Raw genomic sequence first — 27,289 nt, forward strand, 5'->3', positions numbered from 1 at the left:
TGCATCAAACCGGTCTCAGGACTGAAGACCACAACAACAACAACTCTTTATTGTGACTGTGAAGCTGTATTATGGAGATATGGACGGAAAGACCTTGAAGCAAATGAATTCTATATATCTCAATTAAAGGCTGTAAGTTTTTCAAGTGAACATCCATTTAGAACAGGGATTGCCATGTTTACCACGAGGTAAGAAAAAATAGGGAATTGAAGAAGATTGGGGATTGACTTGTATGATGAGCCCATGAAAAGGAGTGAGACTTTCGGGGGCAATTTAAGCCCTCATCAGAAAAAGTGATAGAAAACACACACACACACACACACACACACCCTCACGCTCACATGGCCGCCGTCTCTGGCAGTTCAGACTGGAATGCCATTCTAGTCCAAGCTGCTGGAGATGGTGATCATGTATGTGTGAGCTGTGTTTGCTTGTGTGAATGAATCTGTATGTGTTTCTCTTTCTTTTTCTGACAAAGACTGTGACCAAAAGCTAATGTCTAAGTGTCTTTTTATTGTGCCTGTGTGCAACTTCACATCATTTTTATGGTAAGTAAGAATCTATCTTTTCCTTACAGTGTTGACATTCAAACCTGGAGTTTCCATTGTTTAATTGGATCCTTCTATAGGCACATCTCCTGACATAAATGAAAACATTAGAGAATATCTCAGTTTGATAGTAATCAGGTTTCCATGCCCTACTATAATCATCAGAGGAAACTTTGGATCCAACAGTCAGTTGGGATTATTACTGTTTTGGTAGTGCTGGGAGTGAAACAGTACTAAATGCCTTTTCTGAAAATGACTTGGAACAAATGATTCAGAGCTCCACTCAAGATGGGAATATATTGGATCTAATACACCTGACATCTTTGTGGTACACATTGAAACTGGTCTTAGTGACCATGAGGCAACTGTAGCAACAGTGATTATCAAAGTACAAAAGGCAATTAAAACAAGGAAGAAGATTTATATATTCAGTAAACTAGATAAAGGGGCAATAATGATATATCTCAGTGTGAAACTTGAGGTTTTTAGTTTGGGACAAGAGCATGCATGGGAACTATGGCTTAAGTTTAAAAGAACAGTTGACCATGCTCTTAATAGATATGTACCCAGAACAACAGTTTGTGATGGGAGAGACACTCCTAAAGAAACAGACTAAAGAATAATGGGTGTAAAACAAGGCAGAGGGCTGAAACTTCATTGCAGATTAAAACTGTGTACCGAACCAAGACTCGAACTTGGGACTTGTAGGAGACGAGGTACTCGATGGAAGTAAAGTTGTGAGGACGGGACGTGAATTGTGCTTGGGTAGCTCTGATGGTAGAGCACTTGCCTGTGAAAGGCAAAGGTGCTGAGTTCGAGTCTCGATCCGGCACACAGTTTTAATCTGCCAGGAAGTTCCATAACAGTGCACATTCCACTGTAGAGTGAAAATCTCATTCTCAAGGCAGAGATATGTGGAATGAAACATGTGTGGTGGCTCTGCATCACAGGGTCCCGTATTCGATCCCCAACCAGATTGAGGATTTTCTCTGCCTGGTGACTGGGTGTTTGTGTTGCCCTCACCACTTCATCATCATTCGGGAAAGCACCGAGACTGGACAGTGCTAAGATTGGGAATTTGTATGTATGGGACTGATAACCACGCAGTTGAGCACCTCACAAACCAAACATCATCATTATCTAAACATGTTTGGCTGCCAAAAGAGCAGTGTGTTAAGCTTTCAACGACTACTGCAGCAGAATATTTCAAAAAATTTTCCTCACAACCCAAAGACACAATAAGTGTATGTAAAGGCTATTAGCAATTGAAATGTTAGTGACCTGTCTTGTGGACATGACATGAATTGAAATTTAGGACAGCATAGCAAAGTTCATCATATGTTGTAATTGATGAGTTGTTGGCATGCAGTAAGTTGGAATGATGCACCCACTGGTGCAGTTTCATTCTGTCTGTATGGTAATGTACTTATATCTGAACCTGAATTGATAAGGTAGCAATGGTTTACTTGCTTGTACATAATGTTAAAAGGCATGATAATATAAACAAAACGTACTTGATTTGATGCCTGTGGGGACATGGTCAATTTGTTACTGATAACAGGGCCAATTTTGAGGGTTGTATCTTATTTAATTTTGTTTGTGTCATCAACAGTACTTCCAGGACTAATGATGGCTGCTGCATTTATAGTTGGTGCTTTTGTGAAACAGTGTGGCCTGCTGCACCTACTTGTTTACTGTCAATGCCAATAACTGCTTCTGAAGTTTGTTAATTTGATACTGCGAACTTTGGAGCTGTACGTTAATGTTTGTTTGCTGCTTATGTTGTATATCAGTGGTCTCACCCCAGTCGACATGGTTAGGTGCTTGTGTCACCACTCAAGTGTTTGTTCCATCATAGCATGAATTTTTTCCACTACTGATAGTAAAGGTTTAACATCATTTTTCCCCATGGCTGTTTTTACGTCTAACGGTAGCTGTGCTAGCCAACAGTGACATAGCATTGCATCCAACTTTCCTTCTTTCTCAATGATGTTGCTTAGGCGGCAAAAAAAATCTGTCTGTGTTCTGTTGCTGAAATGTTGAACCAGAATATTTGTTGCTTGTGTTGATTCATTGATTTACACATTTGTCTAAGATGTCCCTCAAGTGGAAATATTGCTTTATTGGGGTTGCTTTAATACAATATCTGAAACCATTGTGAGTACTTGGGCATCTAAGCTGTTAACTGACATGGCAAATTTTGTGTGATCTCTAGTAACTTTCACATGAATATCAAATCTAACATTATGAACCGGAGTTCTGGTTTCTCAAGCAGGAATTTTGGAATTTCTGTTGACATTTGCAATATAGAATCTGCCAATGGTTTCGGCAAGTGAATTGTTGTCATATTTGTGATTTGTATCACCGCTTGCGGGAATAACTTAATGTCACTGCTTGTTGCGAATTGAGTTTGGAGACCACTAATCTGATTTTACAGATCTTCTTGTAGCCATAGAATCTGTTTTTCCATTTGAACCCTTTTGAAGTCACTAGAGGTCACTTTTTGACTTAATGCGTTGCTTGGGGTGTGTACCTCTCTACATGGCAATAATTCAGTAATATGCATGTAACTGAATAAACTGATTCTGTTCTTAAGATTATGAAGATAAACTGTGAGAATAGTAAGTGAACATTTTAGTCAGATGAAAGTGTAAATCAGTAAATCAACACAGGCAACAAGTATTTTGGTTTGAACTTATTGGTTACAGAACTGTCAGAATTTTTGTGCCACATAAGAAATATCATTGAGAAAGAAGGAAAGTTGGATGCAAAGCTGTCATGTTTGGCTAACACAGCTACCATTACCAATAAAAAGTCATTACTACATGGGAGGAAAAGTGACACTAAGCCTTTATTTTACGTGGCGACACAAGCCTTCTGGCTGGTTTGACGCAACCCCCACAAATTTCTCACTTGTGCCAACCTCTTAATCTCAAAGTAGCACTTGCAACCTATGTCCTCAATTATTTTCTGGATGTATTCCAATCTCTGTCTCCCTCTAAAGTTGCCCATAGTACCATGGAAATCATCCCCTGATGTCTTAACAAATGTCATATCACCCTGACCATTCTCCTTGTCAGTGTTTTCCATGTATTCCTTTCCTCTCCAATTCTGCGCAAAACCTCATTTTTTACCTTATCAGTCCACCTAATTTTCAACATTCGTCTGTAGCACCACATTTTAAATGCTTGAATTCTCTTCTGTCCCAATTTTCGCACAGCCATACAATGCTGTGCTCCAAACATATATTCCCAGAAACTTCTTCCTCAAATTATGGCCTATGTTTGATACTAGTATATTCTCTTGGCCAGGAATGCCCTTTTTGCCAGTTCTAGTCTGCTTCTGATGTCCTCCTTGCTCCATCCATCGTTGGTTATTTTGCTGCCTAGGTACTAGAATTCCTTAACTTCATCTACCTTGTGACCATCAATCCCGATGTTAAGTTTCTCACTGTCATCATATCTGCTACTTCTCATAACTTTCATCTTTCTTCAATTGACTCTCAGTCTAAATTCTGTACTCATTAGATTATTCAATCCATTCAGCAGATCCTGTAATTCTTTTTCACTTTCACTGAGGATAGCAATTTCATCAGCAAATTGTATAATTTATATTCTTTCACCTTGAATTTTAATTCCACTCTTGAATTTTTCTTTCATTTCCATCATTGCTTCTTTGAGGTATAGATTGAACAATAGGGGTGAAAGACTACATTCCTATCTTACTCCGTTTTCAATCCGAGCATTTTGTTCTTAGTCTTCCACTCATATTAGTCCCTGTTGGCTCTTATACATGTTGTATATTACCCAACTTTCCATGGTTTATCCCTATTTTCCTCAGAATTTTGCACATCTTCCACCTTGTAACATTGTCAAACACATTTTCCAGGTTGACAAATCCTTTGAATGTCTCTTGATTTTTTGCTTCCATTATCAACCGCAACGTCAGAAGTGCCTCTCTGGTGCCTATACTTTTCCGAAAGCCAAATTGATCATCATCTAACACATCCTCAATTTTCTTTTGCATTCTTCTGTATATTATTCTTGTCAGCAACTTGGATGCATGAGCTGTTAAGCTGACTGTTCGATAATTCTTGCACTTGTCAGATCTTACAGTCTTCTGAATTGTCTGGATGATATTTTTCTGAAAGTTAGATGGTATATTGCCAGACTTATACATTCTACACACCAATGTGAATAGTCATTTTGTTGCCACTTCCCCTAATGATTTTAGAAATTCTTATGGAATGTTGGAAACTCTGTTAGGAATATCAACAATGTTGGAAAAGACATATGGTGGAGTTGCAGACAAGCACAGTTAAGACACTCACACAAAGCTTTCGGCCACAGTCTTTGTCAATAAAAGAGAAACAGGCACCATTCATACACACAAGCAAGCACACCTCATGCACACTTGACCACCAACTCCAACATGTCGGGCTGGAATGAAGCTATCATCTGGGATGCAAGCAGCAATCTGGATTGAGTGGGGAAGGGAAAGGGATAGTATTGTATGGGTGGAGAGAGAAACGAACATTGTCTGGTGGAGTGTGCATGGATTAGAGTGCCAACAGGTGCAGTGTCAGGAGGTTGTGGGTCAGGGAGGTGAGGAAAAAAGGAGCAAAATAGGAGATGAGTGGGCAAAGATGGGCGGATGCATTGGTAGAGGACAGCAAATAAACAAGTTAGGAGATGAGAATGGGAAGGAAATGATAGGAAGAGGGGGTGGAAATTGTTGGATGGAAGGTGTGGGGACGGTATGTTACCACAGATTGGGAGCAGAGAATGTGTTGTAAGGATAACTTCCACCTACAAAGTTCAGGAAAGCTGTAGTGAAGCAGCCAGTGAAATCTATTGTTTTATTTTCGCCTGCATGCTGTACCACAGGATGCCTTACTTTCCTCTTCGCCATTGGCTGTTCAAGCTGGTGGGCAGCTGGTTGGTAGTTTTACCAATATAAAAAGCTGAGCAATGATTGTAGCTGAGCTGGCAAATGGCATAGCTGCTTTCACAGGTCGCCTGGCCTATGATGGGGTAGAATGAAGCTGTGACAGGATTGAAATAGGAATTGCTGGGTAGGAGGATTGGGCACGTTTGGCACTTGGGTCTTCCACAGGGATATGATCATTGTGGCAGGACGCTGGGATTGGGAATGGCATAGGGATGGACTAGGATATTGTGGAGGTTGGGTGGACAACAGAATACCACATTAGGATAGATGGAAGGTGTCACAGGTAGGATGTCCCTCATTTCAGGGCATGATGATAGGTAATCAGAGGCCTGACAAAGGCGGTGGTTCAGTTGATTTTTTGGTGTAAAGGGATGACAGCCATCAAAACGCAGGTACTGTTGGTGGGTTTAATGTGGATAGAGGTGTGGACAGAGCCATCAGAGAGGAATAAGTCAACATCTAGGAAGATGGCACACTGGATTGACGAGGACCATTTAAGTGAATGGGAGAGAAGGTGTGAGGTTGTGTGGGAACGAAGATAGGGTGTCTTGGCCCTGAGTCCAGATCAAAAACATATCATCAAGAAATCTGAGCCAGGCTAGGGGTTTGGTGTTTTGGGAGGCTAGGGAGGTCTCGAGATGGCCCATAAATAGGTTGGCATAGAAGGGTGCCATGCAGGTGTCCATGGCTGTATTTCTGCCTGCATGGCATCCTCCTGTGCCAACCTTTTTATGAACCAGCTAGAGATGACCTTTCTAGCCACCCAAAACATCAAATTCTAGCCTGGTTCAGGCTCATTGATGATATCTCCATGACCTGGACTCAGGGCCAAGTCACCCTATCTTCATTCCTCCACAACCTCAATACCTTCTCTCCCATCTGCTTCACGTAGTCCTCCTCAACCTAGCATGCCACCTTCCTAGATGTTGATCTCCTCCTCTCTGATGGCTCCATCTGCACCACTATTCACATTAAAGCCACAAACAACCAACAATACCTGCATTTTGACAGCTGTCATTCCTTTGAAACCAAAAAAAACTCCCGAACAGCCTGGTCACTCGGAGACGGGATATGTCCACTGACAAAAACTTCCTTGATCAGGATGCTGAGGGTCTCATCGAGGTCTTCAAAGACAGGCACTATCCCACAGACCTAGTCCGCAAACAGATCTCCTGTGCCATTTCCCTCACACTCAAATACTCCCACCTTCCCCAAGAACCAGCCACAAGGAAGTGTCTCCTTCATCACTCAATACCACACCAGACTGGAATCACTGAACCATATGTTTTGCCAGGGCTTTGATTACCAATTACTATGACCTCCCCATTCTCATCTCCCATCCTGTTTTTTTGCTGCCCTCTGCCGATGCATCAACCCATCTTTCCCTGCTCCTCTCCTGTGTTGCTCCATCTCCCTACCCTACAACCTCCTGATGCTGTGCATGTTGGCACACCACCAGACAGCATTCGTTTCTCTCCCCACCTGTACACGTCCATCCCTTTCCTTCCCCGCTCCATCCAGATTGCTGCTTGCTTTCCACATGATAGTTGCATTCCTGCCCAAGATGCTGGAGTTGGTGGTCAAGTGTACATGAGGTGTGCTTGCTTGTGTGTATGAATGGTGTGTGTCTCTCTTTTACTGATGAAAGCTGTAGCCAAAAGCTTTATGTAAGTGTCTTTCAAATTGTGCCTGCCTGCGGCTTAATGTGTCTTCTTTACAGTAAGTAGCATTATGTCTTTTCCTACATTGTTGATGAATGTTGGCTATCCAAGGTGCCTTATTGGATCTTAAGTCACCCAAAGCTCTTTTAAATTCTGATTCTAATACTGAATCCCCTCTCTCTTCTATATCAACTCTTGTTTCTTCCACTACCACATCAGACTAGTCTTCTCCCTCAGAGAGGCCTTCAGTGTACTCTTTCCACCTATCCACTCTCTCATCTGCATTTAACAGTGGAATTCCATTGCACTTTTAATGTTATCACCCTTGCTTTTAATTTCACTGAAGGTTATTTTGACTCTTCTTTATGCTGAGTCAGTCCTTCTGACAATCATTTGTTTTTTTGATTTCTTCACATTTTTCATGGAGCCATTTCACTTTAGCTTCCCTGCACTTCTTGTTTATTTCATTCCCAAGTGACTTGTATTGCCGGCTGGGGTGGTCGAGCAGTTCTAGGCGCTTCAGTCTGGAACCGCGCAACCGCTACGGTCGCAGGTTCGAATCCTGCCTCGGGCATGGATGTGTGTGATGTCCTTAGGTTAGTTAGGTTTAAGTAGTTCTAAGTTCGAGGGGACTGATGACCTCAGATGTAAAGTTCATAGTGCTCAGAGCCATTTGAACCCTTTTTTTGACCTGTATTTCTGTATTCCTGACTTTTCCTGAACATTTTTGTACTTTCTTCTTTCATCAATCAGCCGAAATATTTCTTCTGTTAACCATTGTTTCTTCTCTGTTACCTTCTTTGTAACCATGTTTTTCTTTCCAACTTCTGTGACTGCCCTTCTTAAAGACATCCATTCCTGTTCAACTGAAGTGCCTACTCAGCTGTTCCTTAGAAAACTTAGTCTCTCTCTTCATGCCTTAGTACATTCTTATAACACTTCTTTTCACATTGATTCTTCCTGGCTTGTCTCTTGAACTTCAGCCTACTCTTCATCACTACTACATTTTGATCTGAATTTATATGTGCTCCTGGATATGCTCTTACAATCTAGTATCTGATTTCAGAATCTCTGCCATACCAAGCTGTAATCTAACTTAAATCTTCTCGTATAGCTTGCCTTTTCCAAGTGTAGCTCTTCATCTTGTGATGGAACTTACGGGTGCTCAGTGGATAAGTTATTAGTGTCTTCTTGTCATTATTGAACAGAGTATTTGCTATTACTAGCTGAAATTTATTGCAGAACTCAATTAGTCTTTCTGTTCTCTCATTCCGAATACCAAGCCCATATTCTCCCGTAGCCCTTTCTTCTATTCCTTGCCTTACAACTGCATTCTAGCCCTCATGACTATTAGATTTTCATCTCCCTTTATGTACTGATACTCATTCAGTATCCTCACATACTTTTTCTCTCTCTTCATCTTCAGCTTGTGACAATGGTGACTGAACTACCATTGTTGGTGTTGGTTGGCTGTCAGTTCTGATGAGAACAACCCTGTCACTAAACTGTCCACAGCAACTCACTCTCTAACCCACCTTCCTATTCATAATGAACCGTAGGCCCGTTGTACCATTTTCAGCTGCTGTTGATATTACCCTACATTCGTCTGACCAGAAATCCTTATCTTCCTTCTACTCCAGTCCGCTGACTATCACTATATTTAGCTTGAGCCTTAGCATTTCTCTTCTCTTATTTTCTAGCTTCCCTGCCATGTTCAAACTTCTGACAACCTGTGCCCCAACTCATAGAAAGATATCCTTTCATTGGTTTTCAATATTCAATATTCAGGAACCGTATATATACTTTTAATTATTACCAAAGTCAATGCTTTTCACAATAATAATAACTTCTCGCACCAACCTATATAGTGGATCATTCAACCTACACACTTGTTTCAGTCTCTGTGGAGTGAACTGTGTAGTGGTTCTGCCTGGTTTATTTTCTTTGTTTGTTGTCCTCGGTGTCGACCTACTGCATTGCTACACTGCTGAAAAATGGGATTTGTAATTTGGACACTGACTACAGTAAATATTGTGGCCAACAGGTGCACAGTTGTGTAGCACAGCCTTTTACTTTCGCAACCCCCCAATAATAAACAGGGTGCTACAAAAAGGTACGGCCAAACTTTCACGAAACATTCCTCACACACAAAGAAAGAAAATATGTTATGTAGACATGTGTCCGGAAACGCTTACTTTCCATGTTAGAGCTCATTTTATTACTTCTCTTCAGATCACATTAATCATGGAATGGAAACACACAGCAACAGAACGTACCAGCGTGACTTCAAACACTTTGTTACAGGAAATGTTCAAAATGTCCTCCGTTAGCGAGGATACATGTATCCACCCTCCGTCGCATGGGATCCCTGATGCAGCCCTGGACAGTGGCGTATTGTATCACAGGCGTCCACAATACGAGCACGAAGAGTCTCTACATTTGGTACCTGGGTTGCGTAGACAAGAGCTTTCAAATGACCCCATAAATGAAAGTCAAGAGGGTTGAGATCAGGAGAGCATGGAGGCATGGAGGCCATGGAATTGGCCCACCTCTACCAGTCCATCGGTCACCGAATCTGTTGTTGAGAAGCGTACGAACACTTCGACTGAAATGTGCAAGAGCTCCATCGTGCATGAACCACATGTTGTGTCGTACTTGTAAAGGCACATGTTCCAGCAGCACAGGTAGAGTATCCCGTATGAAATCATGATAACATGCTCCATTGAGCGTGGGTGGAAGAACATGGGGCCCAATCAAGACATCACCAACAATGCCTGCCCAAACGTTCACAGAAAATCTGTGTTGATGATGTGATTGCACAATTGCATGCGGATTCTCGTCAGCCCCGCACATGTTGATTGTGAAAATTTACAATTTGATCACGTTGGAATGAAGCCTCATCTGTAAAGATAAAATTTGCACTGAAATGAGGATTGACACATTGTTGGATAAACCATTCGCAGAAGTGTACCCTTGGAGGCCAATCAGCTGCTGATAGTGCCTGCACACGCTGTACATGGTACGGAAACAACTGGTTCTCCCGTAGCACTCTCCATACAGTGACGTGGTCAACGTTATCTTGTACAGAAGCAACTTCTCTGACGCTGACATTAGGGTTATCGTCAACTGCACAAAGAATTACCTCGTCCATTGCAGGTGTCCTTGTTGTTCTAGGTCTCCCCAGTTGCGAGTCATAGGCTGGAATGTTCCGTTCTCCCTAAGACGCCGATCAATTGCTTCGAACGTCTTCCTGTCGGGACACCTTCGTTCTGGAAATCTGTCTCGATACATACTGCGCCACGGCTATTGCCCCGTGCTAATCCATACATCAAATGGGCATCTGCCAACTCCGCATTTGTAAACATTGCACTGACTGCAAAACCACGTTCGTGATGAACACTAACCTGTTGATGCTACGTACTGATGTGCTTGATACTAGTACTGCAGAGCAATGAGTCGCATGTCAACACAAGCACCGAAGTCAACATTACTTTCCTTCAATTGGGCCAACTGGCGGTCAATCGAGGAAGTACAGTACATACTGACGAAACTAAAATGAGCTCTAACATGGAAATTAAGCGTTTCCGGACACATGTCCACATAACATCTTTTCTTTATTTGTGTGTGAGGAATGTTTCCTGAAAGTTTGTCCGTACCTTTTGTAACACCCTGTATAGCCAGTGCACTAATGTTCAACTTTCGATAAGCCTCATTACTAGTTTGCAGGCAAACCTACACGTACTGCTACTATAGTTTACTGTTAAACATCTACGAGCAGTAAAAACATATCCACAAAGTTCACAGTTCTTTTGGAATAATCAAGTATGTATGGAAACATACACTGTCATTGCATTAACACATAGCCTATTGGTGTTACAGTTATTTCACTGTTAAGTTGATACATTGTTGTCATTCTAACCAACACAGGTTCCTCATCTGAAACTCTACCATGGACTGACTGACTCATGACCATAAATCGGGCCCTTATATATCATCACAATAATAGGTGCTGAAACTACACTTTGAAGTTTAATTTACAGAAATTGCAATCAAAAATTAACTCATTAAATTAACTGGCTACATTGAAAAGTTAAATCTTTTTAACAGTTTCTTCTACTACAAGGGTTCAGCCGAATTATTTGTTTACTTCCTGAAATTAACAAATTTATTAACATAAACAATACTTTTTAAAATCTTAATTACTTTGAATTTAATTAAGGTCTGGCTTTGTCCACTGTGGGCCCGGGGGTTAGAATAGGCCATAGGTATTCCTGCCTATCGTCAGAGGCGACTAAAAGGAGTCTCTCACCTTACGGCCTTTATGTAATGGTCCCCTGTAGGGTTTGACCTCCATTTTTCAAAATTTTCCTGAAGAGCAATCTAATTGGGGAAGGGTGCCATACGTGGTGCATCATGTCCATCATGTATTGAGATCTTTAGCCCACTTTCTCGTCACAGCATTGCACGCCCACTCATCCTCCATCTCTTGGGCAAGGACACCTTCCTGGGTGCATTTTCCTCCATCCACTATGCAGTGTCTTTTCTTTACTGACGATGACCATGGAATTCTTCGCACCTCATATCCAGTACAGGAGCCAGTCTGTTGTTATGGGGCCATCACATACGCTATTGGTTGTAGCCCCCTGACTACACAGGGATCGCTCTGCTAATGCTTGCCCATTAACTCCCCATGTATGCCAAGGAGTAGATGCCCGTCACCCTGGGGCATTGGGACTCCCAGCAGTGGCCATCCTGCCAGGTGGCCTTTGCTGCGGCTGGGGAGTGCCCATGGTCAGAGTGGGTGGCATCAGGGCAGATTACGCATACCACATCATCACTTGCTGGCGATCAAACACCAGAAGTCTCTAAGTATTCCAAGTTTCCAGTACAATGCAAGGAAGTATGATCCTAAATCGTTCCCCTCCGTGGCCACACAAAGGGAGGAATTCCAGGCTAAGGATGGCAGTGAACCTTATTCGCCCCAGTACCTCTTATGTACGAGAGCTGATTGGGGGGGGGGGGGGGACTCCTTTGTCGTGATGAAGCCTCAGTTCTTTGTATAGCAGTTAGAGGACAAGTTCAGGGAGGTGGAAGGCTTGTTCAAAATGCAATCAGGGTCAGTCTTGATAAAAACAGCATCCTCTGACCAGTCACGGGCATTACTCGCTTATGACAAGCTGGGGGATGTTTCCTTTACCACCATACCTCATAAGAGCCTAAATATGGTCCAGGGTATTATATTCCACAGGAACCTTCTTTTGCAGTATGATGACAAGCTGTGCTCCAACTTAGAGTGACGAGGAATTCATTTCGTCCGGCACGTCCATTGGGTTCTGAGGGATAATCAGGTTGCCACCAGTGCCTTCATTTTGGTGTTCGAGGGTGACACATTACCTGAGAAGGTCAATGTGATGGTCTATCGCTGTGATGTCAAGCCATATATCCCTTTCCCAATGTGGTGCTTTAAATGCTGGAAGATCGGTCATATGTCTTCCCACTGTACTTCCAGCATCACCTGTCGAGATTGTGGATGTCCATCCCATCCCAATACTCCTTGTGCCCCGCCTCCCATCTGTGTCAGCTGTGGAGAGCATCTTTCCCCTTGCTTACTAGACAGCGGAATTTTACAGCGAGAAAGGAAAATCATGGAATTCAAGACCCTGGACCAACTGATCTACACTGAAGCTAAGAGGAAATTTGAGCACCTACATCCTGTGGCTATGACCTCCTCTTATGCCACCGCTATGAGAACAGTTGTAGCCCCATCATTTCTGTGAGTTCCAGTCAGCTCTCAGAGCCAGAAGACTACACTTGCCCCCTTGATGGTGGGGGGCACTTCCCTCACTGTTGCTCCCGTACCCTACCTAGGGAGAACTATCCCCCCAACCATCAGGGACACCAGTCCCCACTTCTCAGCCAGAGAAGCGTAAGTCTTCTTCGGCTCCACTTGCTAGGAAGGATCCCTTTGGGTCACTCCCTTCCCGGGTTTCTGGTAATGGGAAAGATGACACCCGCCAGTAGCTAAAGTGCCCAAAAGCAGATTGTCGTAGGGCTTCACGATCATCCTCTGTCTCGGAGATGGAATCAGTGAAGCCCTCCCAGCCAGGGAAACCCAAGGAACAGAAAGAGAAATCTAGAAAGAAAACCCCCAAAACCAAAGGGATTGCGGTGGCACCCACACCACCACTGCCTACAAGCTTTGCATTTGAGGATGAGGTGAAGATTCTGGCATCTGCTGAGGACCTAGATCTCATCAGAGTCTCAGACACAATGGATATAGCCTGTTCAGTAAATAAGTCTGTGGCAGCAGGTGAACCTGAGGCATAGACTGCCTCATTGAGTGTTTCATGCCTTCCCAGTCTCACGATCACATCATCCTCTAGTGGAATTGTGGCAGTTTTTTCCACTACCTGGCAGAGCCACGGCAACTGTTAAGCTTTATGCCTGCTTTCTGCATTGCCCTCCAGGAAGCCTGGTTCCCCGCAATGTGGACCCCTGCACTTCACAGCTACAGGGGATGTTACAAGAACTGTAGTGAATATAATAATGTGTCAGGTGGAGTTTGTGTTTATGTCCTGAACTCGGTACGCAGTGAACCTCTGCCCCCTTCAAACTCGTCTTGAAACTGTGACTGTCAGGATACGGATGACGCAACGTATATCTCCCTCCAGATGGTGCGGTACCCCTGAATGTATTGGCTACACTGATTGATCAACTCGCTAAAACTTTCTTACTTTTGGGAGATTTTAATGCCCATGACTCCTTGTGGGGTAGCACCCTGCTTATTGGCTGTGGCAGAGATGTTGAAAACTTACTGTCCCAACTCGACCTCTGCCTTTTAAATACTGGGGCTGCCATACATTTCAGTGTGGCTCATGGTAATTACTCAGCCATTGTATTATCAATTTGCAGCCCAGGACTTCTCCCATCTATTCACTGGAGAGCATATGACGACCTGTGTGGTAGTGACCACTTCCCCATCTTCTTGTCATTCCACCGGCATCATGCCCACAGATGCCTTCCCAGATGGGCTTTAAACAAGGCAGACTGGGTAGCCTTCACCACTGCTGTCACCGCTGAATCTTCCCCATATGGTGGCATCGATGTTGTGATTGAGCAGGTCACTACAACTATCATTTCTGCAGCAAAAAACGTGATCCCTCATTGTCTAGGGTGCCCCCAGCAAAAGACAGTCCCTTGATGGTCGTCGGAAGTTGATGAGGCAAGCAATACAGCGACATAAGTGGCACCCTTCAATGGAGCACCTAATAGCCCGTAAGTGTCTCCGTGCTCGCATTCGCCTGCTTATAAAACGACGGAAACAGCAGTGTTGGGAGAGGTACGTGTCGACCATTGGGTGCCATATGTCACCTTCCCAAGTCTGGATGAAGATCAGACATCTTTTGGGATACCAGCCCCAACAGGTGTCCTTGGCATTAACATCAATGGTGTGCCCTCTACCGACGCAGGCGCGATTGCCGAGTGCTTTGCCGAGTGCTTTGCCGAGTGCTTTGCCGAGTGCTTTGCCGAGTGCTTTGCCGAGTGCTTTGCCGAGCGCTTTGCCGAGCGCTTTGCCGAGCGCTTTGCCGAGCGCTTTGCCGAGCGCTTTGCCGAGCGCTTTGCCGAGCGCTTTGCCGAGCGCTTTGCCGAGCGCTTTGCCGAGCGCTTTGCCGAGCGCTTTGCCGAGCGCTTTGCCGAGCGCTTTGCCGAGCGCTTCGATCGAGTCTCTGAATTGGAGACCTACCCTCCAGCCTTTCACACCCTCAAAGTGGAAGCGAAAGTCCTCTGGTTCACTACACACCACAGTGAACCCTATAACACCCCCATTACAGAGTAGGAGCTCCTCAGCGCCCTTGCACATTGCCCCGATGCAGCTCCTGCGGATCCACAGTCAGATGATTAAACATCTCTCATCTAACTACAAGCAACATGTTCTTGTCATATTCAACCTGATCTGGTGCTATGGCGTCTTTCCATTGCTGTGGTGGGAGAGCTCCATCATTCTGGTGCTAAAACCCGGTAAAAATCCGCCTGATGTGGATAACTATCGGCCCATCAGCCTCACCAACATTCTGTGAGCTGCTGGAACGTATGGTGTGTCAGCAGTTGGGTTGGGTCCTGGAGTCATGTGGTCTACTGGCTCCATGTCAGGGCAGCTTCCGCCAGGGTTGCTCTACCATTGATAGTCACTCTACCATTAATAATCTTGGGTCCCTTGAGTCTGCCATCTGAACAGCCTTTTCCAGATGCCAGCACCTGGTTGCCGTCTTTTTTGACTTACATAAAGCATACGACATGACCTGGCGAGATCATATCCTTGCCACATTGTATGCGTGGGGTCTCCAGGGCCCGCTCCCGATTTTTATCCGAAACTTCTTGTTGCTTCATACTTTCCATATCCAAGTTGGTGCCCCCCATAGCCCCCCCCTCCCCCGTGTTCAGGAGAATGGTGTTCTGCAGGGAACCTTATTGAGTGTATCTCCATTTTTAATGGCCTAACAGCAGCTGTAGGGCCATTGGTCTCCCCTTCTCTGTATGCAGATGACTTCTGCATTTCGTATTGCTCCTCCCGTACTGGTGTTGCTGAGTGGAGCCTACAGGGAGTCATTCACAAGGCTGAGTCTTGGGCTCTAGCCCACAGCCTCCAGTGTTCAGCTGCGAAGTCATGTGTCATGCCCTTCTGTCAGTGTTGTACCATTGATCCGGAACCAGAACTTTATCTTAATGATGATCCACTCACTGTAGTGGAGACATCGATCCTTAGGACTGGTTTTTGACACCCGATTAACTTGGCTACCTCACCTTCACCAGGTTAAGCAAAAGTACTGGCAGCTCCTCCATGCCCTCCACTGCCTGAGCAACAGCAACTGGGGTGCAGATTGCTCTACGCTGCTGCAGCTCTACAGAGCCCTCGTTCAATCTTGCTTTGACTATGGGAGTTTGGTTTATGATTCGGCGGCACCCTCAGCATCGCGTTTACTCGACTGAGTGCACCTCTGTGGATTCGCCTAGTGATGGGAGCTTTTAGGATGAGGCTGGAGTCCCCCCATTGTGGATCCAGCATGCATAACTGCTCACCAGTTATGTTGCACCCATTCGTAGTTCTCCTCAGCATCCGAATTACCATCTCCTTTTCCCACCCGCAGCAGTTCATCTCCTGCATTGGCAGCCCAGGTCAGGGCTCATGATTGCGGTTCATCTGCAATCCCTTCTCTCCTTTCCCACCTCTGTTTGAGGTTCATTCACGTACACCTCCATGGTGTACATCTCACCCGAAGCTTTGTCTGGACTTTTTGCATGACCCTAAGGACTCCGTTAACTCTGCTGCTCTCTGCTGTCTCTTCCTCTCAATTCTTGACATGTTCCATGGCTCTGAAGTTGTTTACACTTATGGCTCGATGGCTGATAATAATGTTGGCTTTGCCTATGTCCACAGAGGCCATATTGAACAGGTACATCCATTCCTGTTCTGGTGAGTCATTACTTCTCTGTTCTGACTCCTTGAGCAGCTTACAAGCTATTGACCAGTGTTACATTTGCCATCCTTTGGTAGCGAACATCCAGGAGTTCATCTCTGCCCTGGAACAGTCCAGTCGTTCAGTGGTGTTTGTGTGGACCCCAGGACACTTCAGAATCCCAGCCAACGAACTTGATGACAAGCTGACCAAACAGGCTACGCAGAAACTGCTCCTGGAGATGGGAATCTCTGAAACTGACCTGCATTCTGTCTTACACCACAAGGTTTTTCGGTTTTGGGAGACCGAGTGACATAACAGTATGCACAACAAATTGCGTGTTATTAAGGAGACTGCGAATATGTGGAAGTCTTCCCTGTGGGCTTCTCGCAGGGAATCAGTTGTCCTTTGTTGGCACCACATTGGCCATACGTGGCTCACACATGGTTACCTCCTCTTTCGCGAGGACCCACCTCAGTGTCGCTGTGGCTCTTGCTGGACTGCCCACTTTTAGCCACTCTGCGGTGGACTTTTAGCTTTCCCAGCACCCTACCTTCGGTGTTGGACAACAATGCCTCAACAGCAGCTTTAGTTTACATTTTATTCATGAAGGCGTGTTTTATCATTTGATCTGAGTTTTATCGCGTGTTCTTTGTCCCTCTGTGTCCTCCACCCTAGGACTTTTAGGGTGGAGGTTTTAATGTGTTGCAGAGTGGCATGCTTGTCTTATTTTATTCTCATGGTCAGCCAGCCATGGGTATCTGCTTTCTTTTTTTGAATCTCTTCTCCCTGTTTCTTGCGTCTCTCTGTGGTTTTCTTGTCCTGTTTTGTCCATTGTAGTTTTTGTTGTCCTCCTGTCGTTCTTCTGGTTCTTTCTTTCTCTTGTTATTGTGCTGAATGTCTTCTTTGTTTTCTTCTTTCCCTTGGGTAATTGTTCTACTGGGAACAAGGGACCGATGATCTCGCAGTTTGGTCCTTTTCCCCCCCTTTAAACCAACCAACCAAGGTCTGGCTTTGCTAACATGTTTTCGAATAGAGCCAAATAAATACTTTAAGAATACTATTAGTTGTTCCTCCAAATACTTATAATTATTACAGAATTTATATTTATTTATATGTCAACAATAGAATGTAAGTTATGAAACAATTATTGATTTCACCCTATAACAAATGATACTAACTAGAAATAGTCAAAATAAATTGGAAAATCAATTACATACCTAAAACCAAGAACAAAATTAGATCTCGTGTTATATTCTTTAAAACTAAGGGCCAATCTTTCTCTTTCATTGAAATGTAGATTATACTCATGTTTGTTAATGGTAATCAGTTAAAATCGAAAAAATGAATTTAAGGAGGCAGATGGCAAAACAAGAGGGGGATTAAAAATATCCGAGCTTGCTTCATCACAACTGTTCTAGGTTGTAGCAGTTGCAGCAATTACTCAAGCAGTTTATACTTCATTCTTATTACTCTGTTGTAAACAAACACAAAAGTGCCCTTAACTCACCTGAGTAACTTATGCCACTGTTTCTTAAAAGTTATGTTTCTGTTCAGTGTGCATTTTGTTGTTATTTTATGAGCCACTTTAAATCTCCTCATAAAACAAGATATCCTGTGCCAGGTGTGAATCTCACTTTATTCTTACAATTATTTCAGTCAACTTCCATACTGTGCAAGGAAACACTAGCTTCAATGTGTTGCTATAACTTTAATGGAGGAACTAAATTTTCTTTTACAGTATTTGTCTTGCTGATGCTCTCATTCCAGATTGTGGCCAAGTGAACCAACTTAATATGTTTGGTTTAACCCTTTTCTGAGTGCGTTTTTTGTAGCAACTCAATGAAGATAATTATTCTGGTGTTGTGTTAGAATTGTGATCAGTTAACTGTTTACTTTTTTAAAATTTTGTTTTTGTGATTTAGGACCAGAAACTATGATGGTACATATAGTGAGATGACAAAAGTCATGGGATAGTGATATGCAGATGGAGGTAGTATCATGTACACAAGGTATAAAAGGACACTGGATTGGCAGAGCTGTCATTTGCACTCAGATGATTCACATGAAATGGTTTCTGACATGATTATGACTGTAAGATGGAAATGAAAAGGCTATAAATGTGGAGTGGTAGTCGGACCTAGATGCATGGGACATTCCATTTCAGAAATCATTAGGAAATTCAATATTCAGAGATCAACAGTGTCAAGAATGTGGTGAGATTACCACATTTCAAGCAATACCTCTCATCACAAACAACGCAGCGGCCAGTGGCCTTCACTTAACAACCGAGAGCAGCGGTGTGTGCATAGAGTTGTGACTGCTAACAGGCACGTAACACTGTGTGAAACAACCACAAAAATTCATGTGGTATGTATGACGACATATCCGTTATGACAGTGCAGCAAAATTTGCCGTTAATGGGCTGTTACATTAAACAACCACTGCGAGTGTCTTTGCAAACAGCACTACATCACCTTCAGCACTATTCCTGTGTTCCTGTGAAGACTTCCTCTGTCCCTCCAGCCAAACACCACCCGAATCTTCCTCTAACCGGAAAGGCTCAAAGAAGTCCACAAAGGCAAATGTTCTTCTCCTTCACCAACTCGAAGATCCTGTTTGATGGTGTCGCCGCATAGTACCTTAGCCCGGCCGACCTCTGTCTCACCGGTGCACACCACCAACCGTTTTTCAGTGTTGGACTCCATGGACCGACCACACAAGCACCCCATGGAGCAGGATCCTCCTGCCTCTGTGCCCTGTAGTAGCGACTACACACCGGCTGTCACTTGTCGGCTGTCAAGTTGAGACCCCTACATCTCTTCCTCCTCCTGACTGTCCTCCAATGGAATGTTCACGGCCTTCGGTCCCACAAGGAGGATTTACAGCTGCTTTTAGCATCACAGCATCCCCTTGTACTCTGCCTTCAGGAAATGAAATTAGATTAGATTAATACTTGTTCCATAGATCATGAATACGACAGTTCGTAATGATGTGGAACGTGTCGATTAATAAAAGATGTCTGTAAGATATTACATTACACAAAATAATTGCATGACACTAATGTTTAAGGTTTTTTTTTTTTTTTTGCCCCCCTTAATTTATATCTAAAAATTCAGCCAATGAGTAGGAGGAGTTGTCATCTAGAAATTCTTTTAACTTATTTTTAAATGTTAGTTGCCTATCTGTCAGGCTTTTGATGCTGTTTGGTTGGTGACCAAAGACTTCTGTGGCAGCATAATTTACCCCTTTCTGTGCCAAAGTCAGATTTAACCCTGCATAGTGAAGATCATCCTTTCTCATGGTGTTATAGCTATGCACACTGCTATTACTTTTGAACTGGGCTGGATTATTAACAACAAATTTCATAAGTGAATATATATACTGTGAGGATCCCTAGATCCTTAAATAGATGTCTGCAGGATGACCATGGATGGGCTCCAGCAATTATTCTGATTACACATTTTTGAGCAATGAATACTTTTCTACTCAACGATGAATTACCCCAGAATATGATGCCATACGAAAGCAGTGAATGAAAGTAGGCATAGTAAGCTAATTTACTGAGATTCTTATCACCAAAATTTGCAATAACCCTAATAGCATACATAGCTGAACTCAGACGTTTCAGCAGACCATCAATGTGTTGCTTCCAGTTTAACCTCTCATCAATGGACACACCTAAAAATTTTGAAAATTCTACCTTAGCTACAGACTTCTGTTCAAAGTCTATATTTATTACTGGAGTTGTGCCATTTACTGTACGGAACTGTATATACTGTGTTTTATCAAAATTTAAAGAGAGTCCGTTTGCTGAGAACCACTTAAAAATTTTGTGAAAAACATCATTTACAATTACATCACTTAGTTCTTGGTTTTTGGATGTTATTACTATACTTGTATCATCAGCAAAAAGAACTAACTTTACATCTTCATCAATGTGGAACGGTAAGTCATTAATGTATATCAAGAACAGTAAGTCATTAATGTATATCAAGAACAGCAAAGGACCTAAGACCGAATCCTGTGGGACCCCGTACTTGATAGCCCCCCAGTTTGAGGAATCAGCTGTTGTTTTAACATTACATGAATCACTTATTTCAACTTTCTACATTCTTCCAGTTAAGTATGAATTAAACCATTTGTGCACTGTCCCCCTCAAACCATAATGATTTAGCTTATCTAAAAGAATTCCATGATTTACACAATCAAAGGCCTTTGAGAGATCACAAAAAATACCAATGGGTGATGTCCGGTTATTCAGTGAAAGCGTATATAGCATTTTCTGTTGAAAAGCCTTTCTGAAAACCAAACTGACATTTTGTTAGTACTTTATTTTTATAAATATGGGAGGCTACTCTTGAATACATTACTTTCTCAAAAATTTTTGATAGAGCTGTCAGAAGAGATATTGGGCTGTAGTTGTTCACATCCGACGTATCCCCCTTTTTATGCAATGGTTTTACAATGGCATATTTCAGTCTATCGGGGAAAACACCCTGCTCCAACGAGCTATTACATATGTGGCTGAGAATCCTACTTATCTGTGGGGAACAAGCTTTAAGTACCTTGCTGGAAATGCCATCAATTCCGTAAGAGCTTTCACTTTTCAGTGAGTTTATTATTTTACTGATTTCAGAGGGAGAGGTTGGTGGAATTACAGTTGTTTCAAACTGCACAGGTATGGCCTCTTCTATTAGTAGCCTTGCCTCTTCTAGTGAAGATCTAGATCCTATTTTCTCCACAACATTTAAAAAATGATTATTGAAAATATTTTCAATTTCTGATTGTTTGTTAGTACACTTGTCATTCAGTTTTATGGCACTAAAGTCTTCCTGTGCTCTTGGTTGCCCTGTTTCCCTTTCAATAATATTCCAAATTACTTTAATTTTATTATCAGAGTTACTGATCTCAGACATGATTCACATGCTTCTGGACTTTTTAATAACTTTTCTTAGTACCGCACAATAGTTTTTATAATATTGAACAATTTCGGGGTCAGTACTCCCTCTTGCTGTTAGATACAGTTCTCTTTTACGGTTGCAAGATATTCTTATTCCTTTAGTTAGCCATGGTTTTTTATATGTTTTCTTGGAATTATGTTTAACTATTTTCTTGAGAAAACAATTTTCAAATACCCTTAAAAGTGTATCGTGAAATAAGTTATATTTCAAGTTTGCATCAGGTTCCTTATACGCTTCATCCCAGTCTAGTTGCTGTAGGCTTTCCCTAAAGTTTGCAATATTTATATTGTTAATTGAACGCACTGCTTTGAAAGTCTGATTTGATATACTGCATGGAGCTATGTCATGTACTGTTGCGCCCTCAGACAGATTTTAGCTTTCACATTACTTACCGATTCATTTTGACCTTCCTCTGAGGTCGATATTCCATCTCATGGGGGTGTCATGGTGCTCATACAGGATGACATTCGTAGTCAGCCCATCTCCCTGACTACCCATCATCAAGCTGTTGCAGTTCACTTCTTCCTTCCTTGACTTTTTCCCTCTGTACCATTTATGTCCCTCTGTCATTCGCTGTCACTTCAGCTTATTGTGCAGCTACCTCCCCCATTTCTGCTACTTGTTAACTTTAATGCACATCATCCCCTTTGGGGTTCTCCCAGGACCTGTCAGAGAGGTGCCCTCTTGGCTGATCTTAATGAGCTCAACCTCTTCTACCTTAAGACTGGAGCACGAAGCCCACCTTCCTTTCCGACTTCTTGCACACCTATCACCTTCTGGACTTATCTTTTTGCACTGCCCAGCTTGCCCATCATCTTGAGTGGTCCGTTCTTCCTGAAACCTACTAAAGTGACCATTTCCTGTATGCTACCCGTTTGTTGACCCCTACACCACATAAATGGCAGCTTACTAAGGCTAACCGGTGGCTTTACTCCTCCCTGGGGACCTTCGAAGAAGAAGATTTCCCTAGTTGTGATGACCAGGTGGAATAACTCACAAATGTTATCCTTACTGCTTCAGAACGTTCCATTCCTCACACTTCCTCTTTACCACACTGTGTCCCAGTCCCTTGGTGCATGCCGAGACACAATTTGCACTCGAAGACGTGCTCTCTGCGTTTTTAACTGCCATCCTTCAATGGTAAGCTGCATTCATTATAATCAGATGGGTGTAAAATGTTGTTGCATTCTTCGTGATAGCAAAAAAGTGAGCTTAATTTCGTTCACTAGTTCTTTCCACAGTTCCATCCTTTCCTCTGTCGTGTTGGCCAACCTCCAACGGCTCTCTGGGACCAAGATCCACTCCTCAATTTCCGGCCTGACAGTAGCAGATGATGTCATCATGGACCCTATTGCTATGTCCAACAACTTAGGCCACCATTTTTGTGGAAATTTCGTGCACTTGCCACTATCACCCTCCCTTCCTCCATTGGAAACGAGCAGAGGTGGCTCAGGCAATACACTTCTCTCGTGGCTCGGGCAATACACTTCTCTCAGAATCATGAGTGCTACAATGCCGCCTTTACTACGAGGGAGCTAAATCATTCTCGCAGTTCATCCCGATCCTCCGCCCCAGGGCCACACGTCATCCACGTTCAGATGTTGCAGCACCTTTCTCTTGTGGGCAAGCACTTTCTGCTTAACACGTATAACCACATCTGGACGGAGGGCATATTTCCTGGATGCTAGCATGAAGCCACCATCATACCCATCCCTAAGCCCGGAAAGGACAAAACCCTTCTTTTTAGCTACCGGCCCATCTCTCTTAACAGCTGTGTTTGCAAGATGGTGGAACGTATGATTCATGGCCGGCTGGTATGGTGGCTCCAGTCTCGCCATTTACTAATGAATGCACAATGTGGATTTCATGCATGACGTTGTGCAGTTGACCATCTCGTATCTTTGTCCACCCATGTCATGAATGGTTTTCTGCAGAAGTCCCTGACAGTGGCCGTGTTTTTCGATTTGGAAAAGGCCTATGGCACTTGCTGGAGAACTGGTATCCTCCATGCTCTTTACATGTGGGGCTCCTGTGGGTGCCTGCCCTGTTTTCTTCGAGCATTTTTATAAGACCGAGTTTTCAGAGTGTGTGCGAGTTCTGCCTTGTCGGACACCTTTATCCAGGAAAATGGTGTGCCTTAGGGTTCTGTCCTGAGTGTTGTCCTCTTTGCTATTGCCAATAACCCTGTAATGGCCTGTCTCCCACTGGACATCTCCGGTTCTCTTTTTGTTGATGATTTTGCCATCTATTACAGTTCTCCATGGACCTGTCTCACTGAGTGGCGCCTTCAGCACTGTCTTGATCATCTTTACTCTTGCAGCATTGATAGTGGCTTCAGTGGCTTTCACTTTTCCACTGACAAAACTATCTTTATGAATTTCTGGTGGGGCAAATGGTTTCTCTGACCATCTCTACATCTTGGGCCTGTTGACCTTCCGTTTGTTGAAACTACGACTTTCCTGGGGCTCATGTTCGATAGGAAACACTCTTGGTCCTCGCATGTGTCTTATCTGGCAGCCTGCTGTACGCGGCCCCTCAATCTCCTGTGTGTCCTCACTGGTACTTCCTGGGGTGCCGATCGAACTACTCTCCTCCGTTTGTACCGCTCTGTTGTCCATTCGAAACTTGACTATGGGTGCTTTGTTTATATGTCTGCATGCCCATCCCTCGTATGCCGCCTCAACACTATCCACCACCGTGTCATACATTTGGCCATGGGCACCTTTTACACCAGCCCTGTTTAGAGTCTGTATGCTGAAGCTGCTGAACTACCACTGTCCTACTGCCGTGGCTTTCTCCTCAGCAGGTATGCATGCCATTTGTCTACCATGCATGGCTGCCCATCCTATGCCTCCTCCTTTGATGATTCCTTTGAACACCAGTATGGGGCACATCCCTCTTCTGTTACCTCCTGGAGTCCGCTTTTGGCACTTGTTTCAGCAGCTTAACTTCACACTACCTGCAACTTTCCCAGCAAATGTGAACTCTTCACCACCTTGGCTGCGTGAAGTGGCCCATGTTAACCTTGGCCTTCATTCACTTTCTAAGGACACTATTCCAGCCTCGGTCTATCACCTCCAGTTTCACAACCTTAGCATGGCACTTTGTGGTAGTACCTTTGTATACACTGATGGCTCTCAGACCAACCTTGAGGTCGGGTGTGCCTTCATCATTGGCACTTGTGTCTTTCGATATCGACTTCTGGCACACTGCTCAGTATTTACAGCCAAGCTCTTCGCCTTGTATCAGGCCATGGAGTACACCCAGTGACACAGCATTTACAATTGTGTCCTCTGATTAGACTCATTCAGTGCCGTTCGAAGTCTATGTGCGCTGTACACTGCCCATCCCTTAGTGTAGCGGGTCCAGGAAACCTGTGACTTGCTCACTGTTGCTGGAGCCAGTGTCATATTTCTGTGGGCTACTGGTCATGTCGGTCTGCCAGGAAATAAGGCTGTTGATGCTGCTGCTAAGACTGCAGTCCTTGTACCTCAGCCCAAGAGTACCTATATTCCCTCCGATGATCTCTGCATTGCCGTCTGTCAGGAGGTGGTGTCCCTTTGGCATCGCCAATGGTCCTCCCTTCTCAGGAATAAGGTTCACCTTATTTAAACCTCTCACACTGTTGTTTAAGCCTCTCCCATTGCCTTAGACAACTTCTTCCTCTTGGCTCTCCCGCCGGGAGGAGATTATTTTAACTCGTCTGCCTTTTTAGCCATCGTCATTTGCTCATTGGCGCTGCCTCACCACTTTGTACACATTGTGCACAAATTTTAACTGTCCACCACTTCCTGCTGGACTGCCCTTTTTTTTAACCATTTACGGTCCAGCTTGGGTTTGCCGCCTGATTTATCAGCCATTTTAGTGAATGACACACAGGCTGTCAATCGCGTTTTTCTTTGTATCTGCCAAGCAATATGGTGAAGGCCATTTAATTTTTAGTTTTGGACCTCCATTACTGTATGGTGTTTTAGCCCTTTTTCCACGTGCCTGTTTTTAGCTGTCTCCTATTCTGTCTATTGGGACTGATACACAGTCATTCTCTTGTTTTGATTTGGGTGTGTATGACCCCAGCTGTTTTTTTGCTTCCTAAAGCAAAACTAAACAAACTCTTCCTGGTCCTCGAACGTATCAGTTGGATGCTAGATGACTGGAAAACTGTGGCCTGGTGAGACGAGTCATGATTTCACTTAGTGAGCTGATGGTAGGGTTCGAGTGGGTGCAGGCTCTACAAAGCCATGGAACCAAGTTGTTGACAACCCATGTGAAAGCTGGTGGTGGCTCCATAATGGTGTGGACTGTGTTTACAAGGATTGGATTGGGTCTTCTGGTCCAACTGAACCAGACTGGAAGTGGTTATCTTCAGCTACTTGGAGACCCTTTGCAGCCATTTATGAACTTCATATTCCCAAACAACACTGTCATGTCACTAGGTCACAATTGTTTGTGACTGGTTTGAAGAACATTCTGGACAATTAGAACAAATGATTTGGTCATCCAGATCGCCCATCATGGTTTCCATCGGAACATAATCAAGAGGTCAGTTTGTGAAATAATAAAGTATCCTGCAGAAGCAAAGCAATGTGTTCCAACAACGGTAGTGATTCCATTACAGTTTTCATACAATTGGTGCAGCGAACTACCACAAGATGCAGCCATATACAGTGGTGGTAATACGTGGTGGACTACCACTGCCAGGATCACACAGAAGTAGTAACACGTATTCCCATAAATGCAGTAGAGAAATATAGTTAGTGGGAAGTATATCCCCTACGGCCCGCAAGTGTTCAAAATAGTTCGTGTGGCTATGGTTCTATATCCATCATGGTATGATGTACAATCTAAGTTCTTTAACACATAGAGCTAGGTTAACCTGTAATAAAGACTTTTGTGGAGATTTTTCTAAGATAACAATTTATCCTGTACTTCTGAGGGCTCTGAGAGAAACTTTGGGCACAATAACACCTTTCATAATGTCAAAATGACTTTTGATAATGTCAGAACGAAGAATTATATAAATATTAAGCTTTTATGTAATATCTCTGTTCAAAACCATTATTATTTTTTTCCAGAATAAAGAAAATCAGATGTCCTTGCTGTGACAAAGCCAGTTTTAATGGATGTCATGTGAGACTGGATTGAGACATGGAATTTCTTCTTTTCTGAATGTGACAAACTTTTAAGTGATTGTGACTATATATTTAAAAAAAAATCCTTGAGGTGCCAAGGTATCTACCATAATGTCTGAGAAAGAAAAGCAACGACTTCCACAGAGCAGCAAGAATGAATCATCAGGGTCAGCGACAGGTAATTTTCTAACATTTTTCTGTGTGAGACCACTGTTTCATGACTCATTTATAGTTTTAGTGTTAGTAGCTCTTTTGACTGTGATGTGACACACTATTGCAGATTTTCAGTAACAGCTTAGTATTGATCTTTGTATTTTAATGAAAGAATGTGTCATTTACCTCTAAGGTGTGCTTGCACTATCAGTTTGTACCAGTTTTTTAATTGCAAAGGTCTGTATCATGTATTTGATTTTGATAATTACATGTTGCAATTCTGTGTCCCTACATTACAAATCACCATAGCAAAAAGGGGTGTTTCCTATTGCACTATGTATGAGGGTTTCTTCTCATTCAGTTCACATGTAGAGATGCGAAGAATGGCTCATTAAATGCCACTGTGCACTGCGTAATTTATCCAAGGAT

The 27,289-nt window shown here is 43.3% G+C and overlaps 1 protein-coding gene across 1 annotated transcript in view; it reads left to right on the plus strand.

Moving 5' to 3' along the window:
• The window catches only part of LOC126235844 (cytochrome b5 reductase 4), a 315,221-nt gene that overhangs the window by 11,381 nt on the left and 276,551 nt on the right, over nucleotides 1–27,289 (plus strand). The window contains exon 2 of the mRNA XM_049944708.1: nucleotides 26,651–26,885. Within this exon, the coding sequence (XP_049800665.1) occupies nucleotides 26,819–26,885 (67 nt within the window). The 5' untranslated portion in view covers nucleotides 26,651–26,818. The remainder of the gene's footprint in view (nucleotides 1–26,650; nucleotides 26,886–27,289) is intronic.

Source organism: Schistocerca nitens, chromosome 2 (genome assembly GCF_023898315.1).
Source record: "Schistocerca nitens isolate TAMUIC-IGC-003100 chromosome 2, iqSchNite1.1, whole genome shotgun sequence".
Classification (NCBI taxonomy): domain Eukaryota; kingdom Metazoa; phylum Arthropoda; class Insecta; order Orthoptera; family Acrididae; genus Schistocerca; species Schistocerca nitens.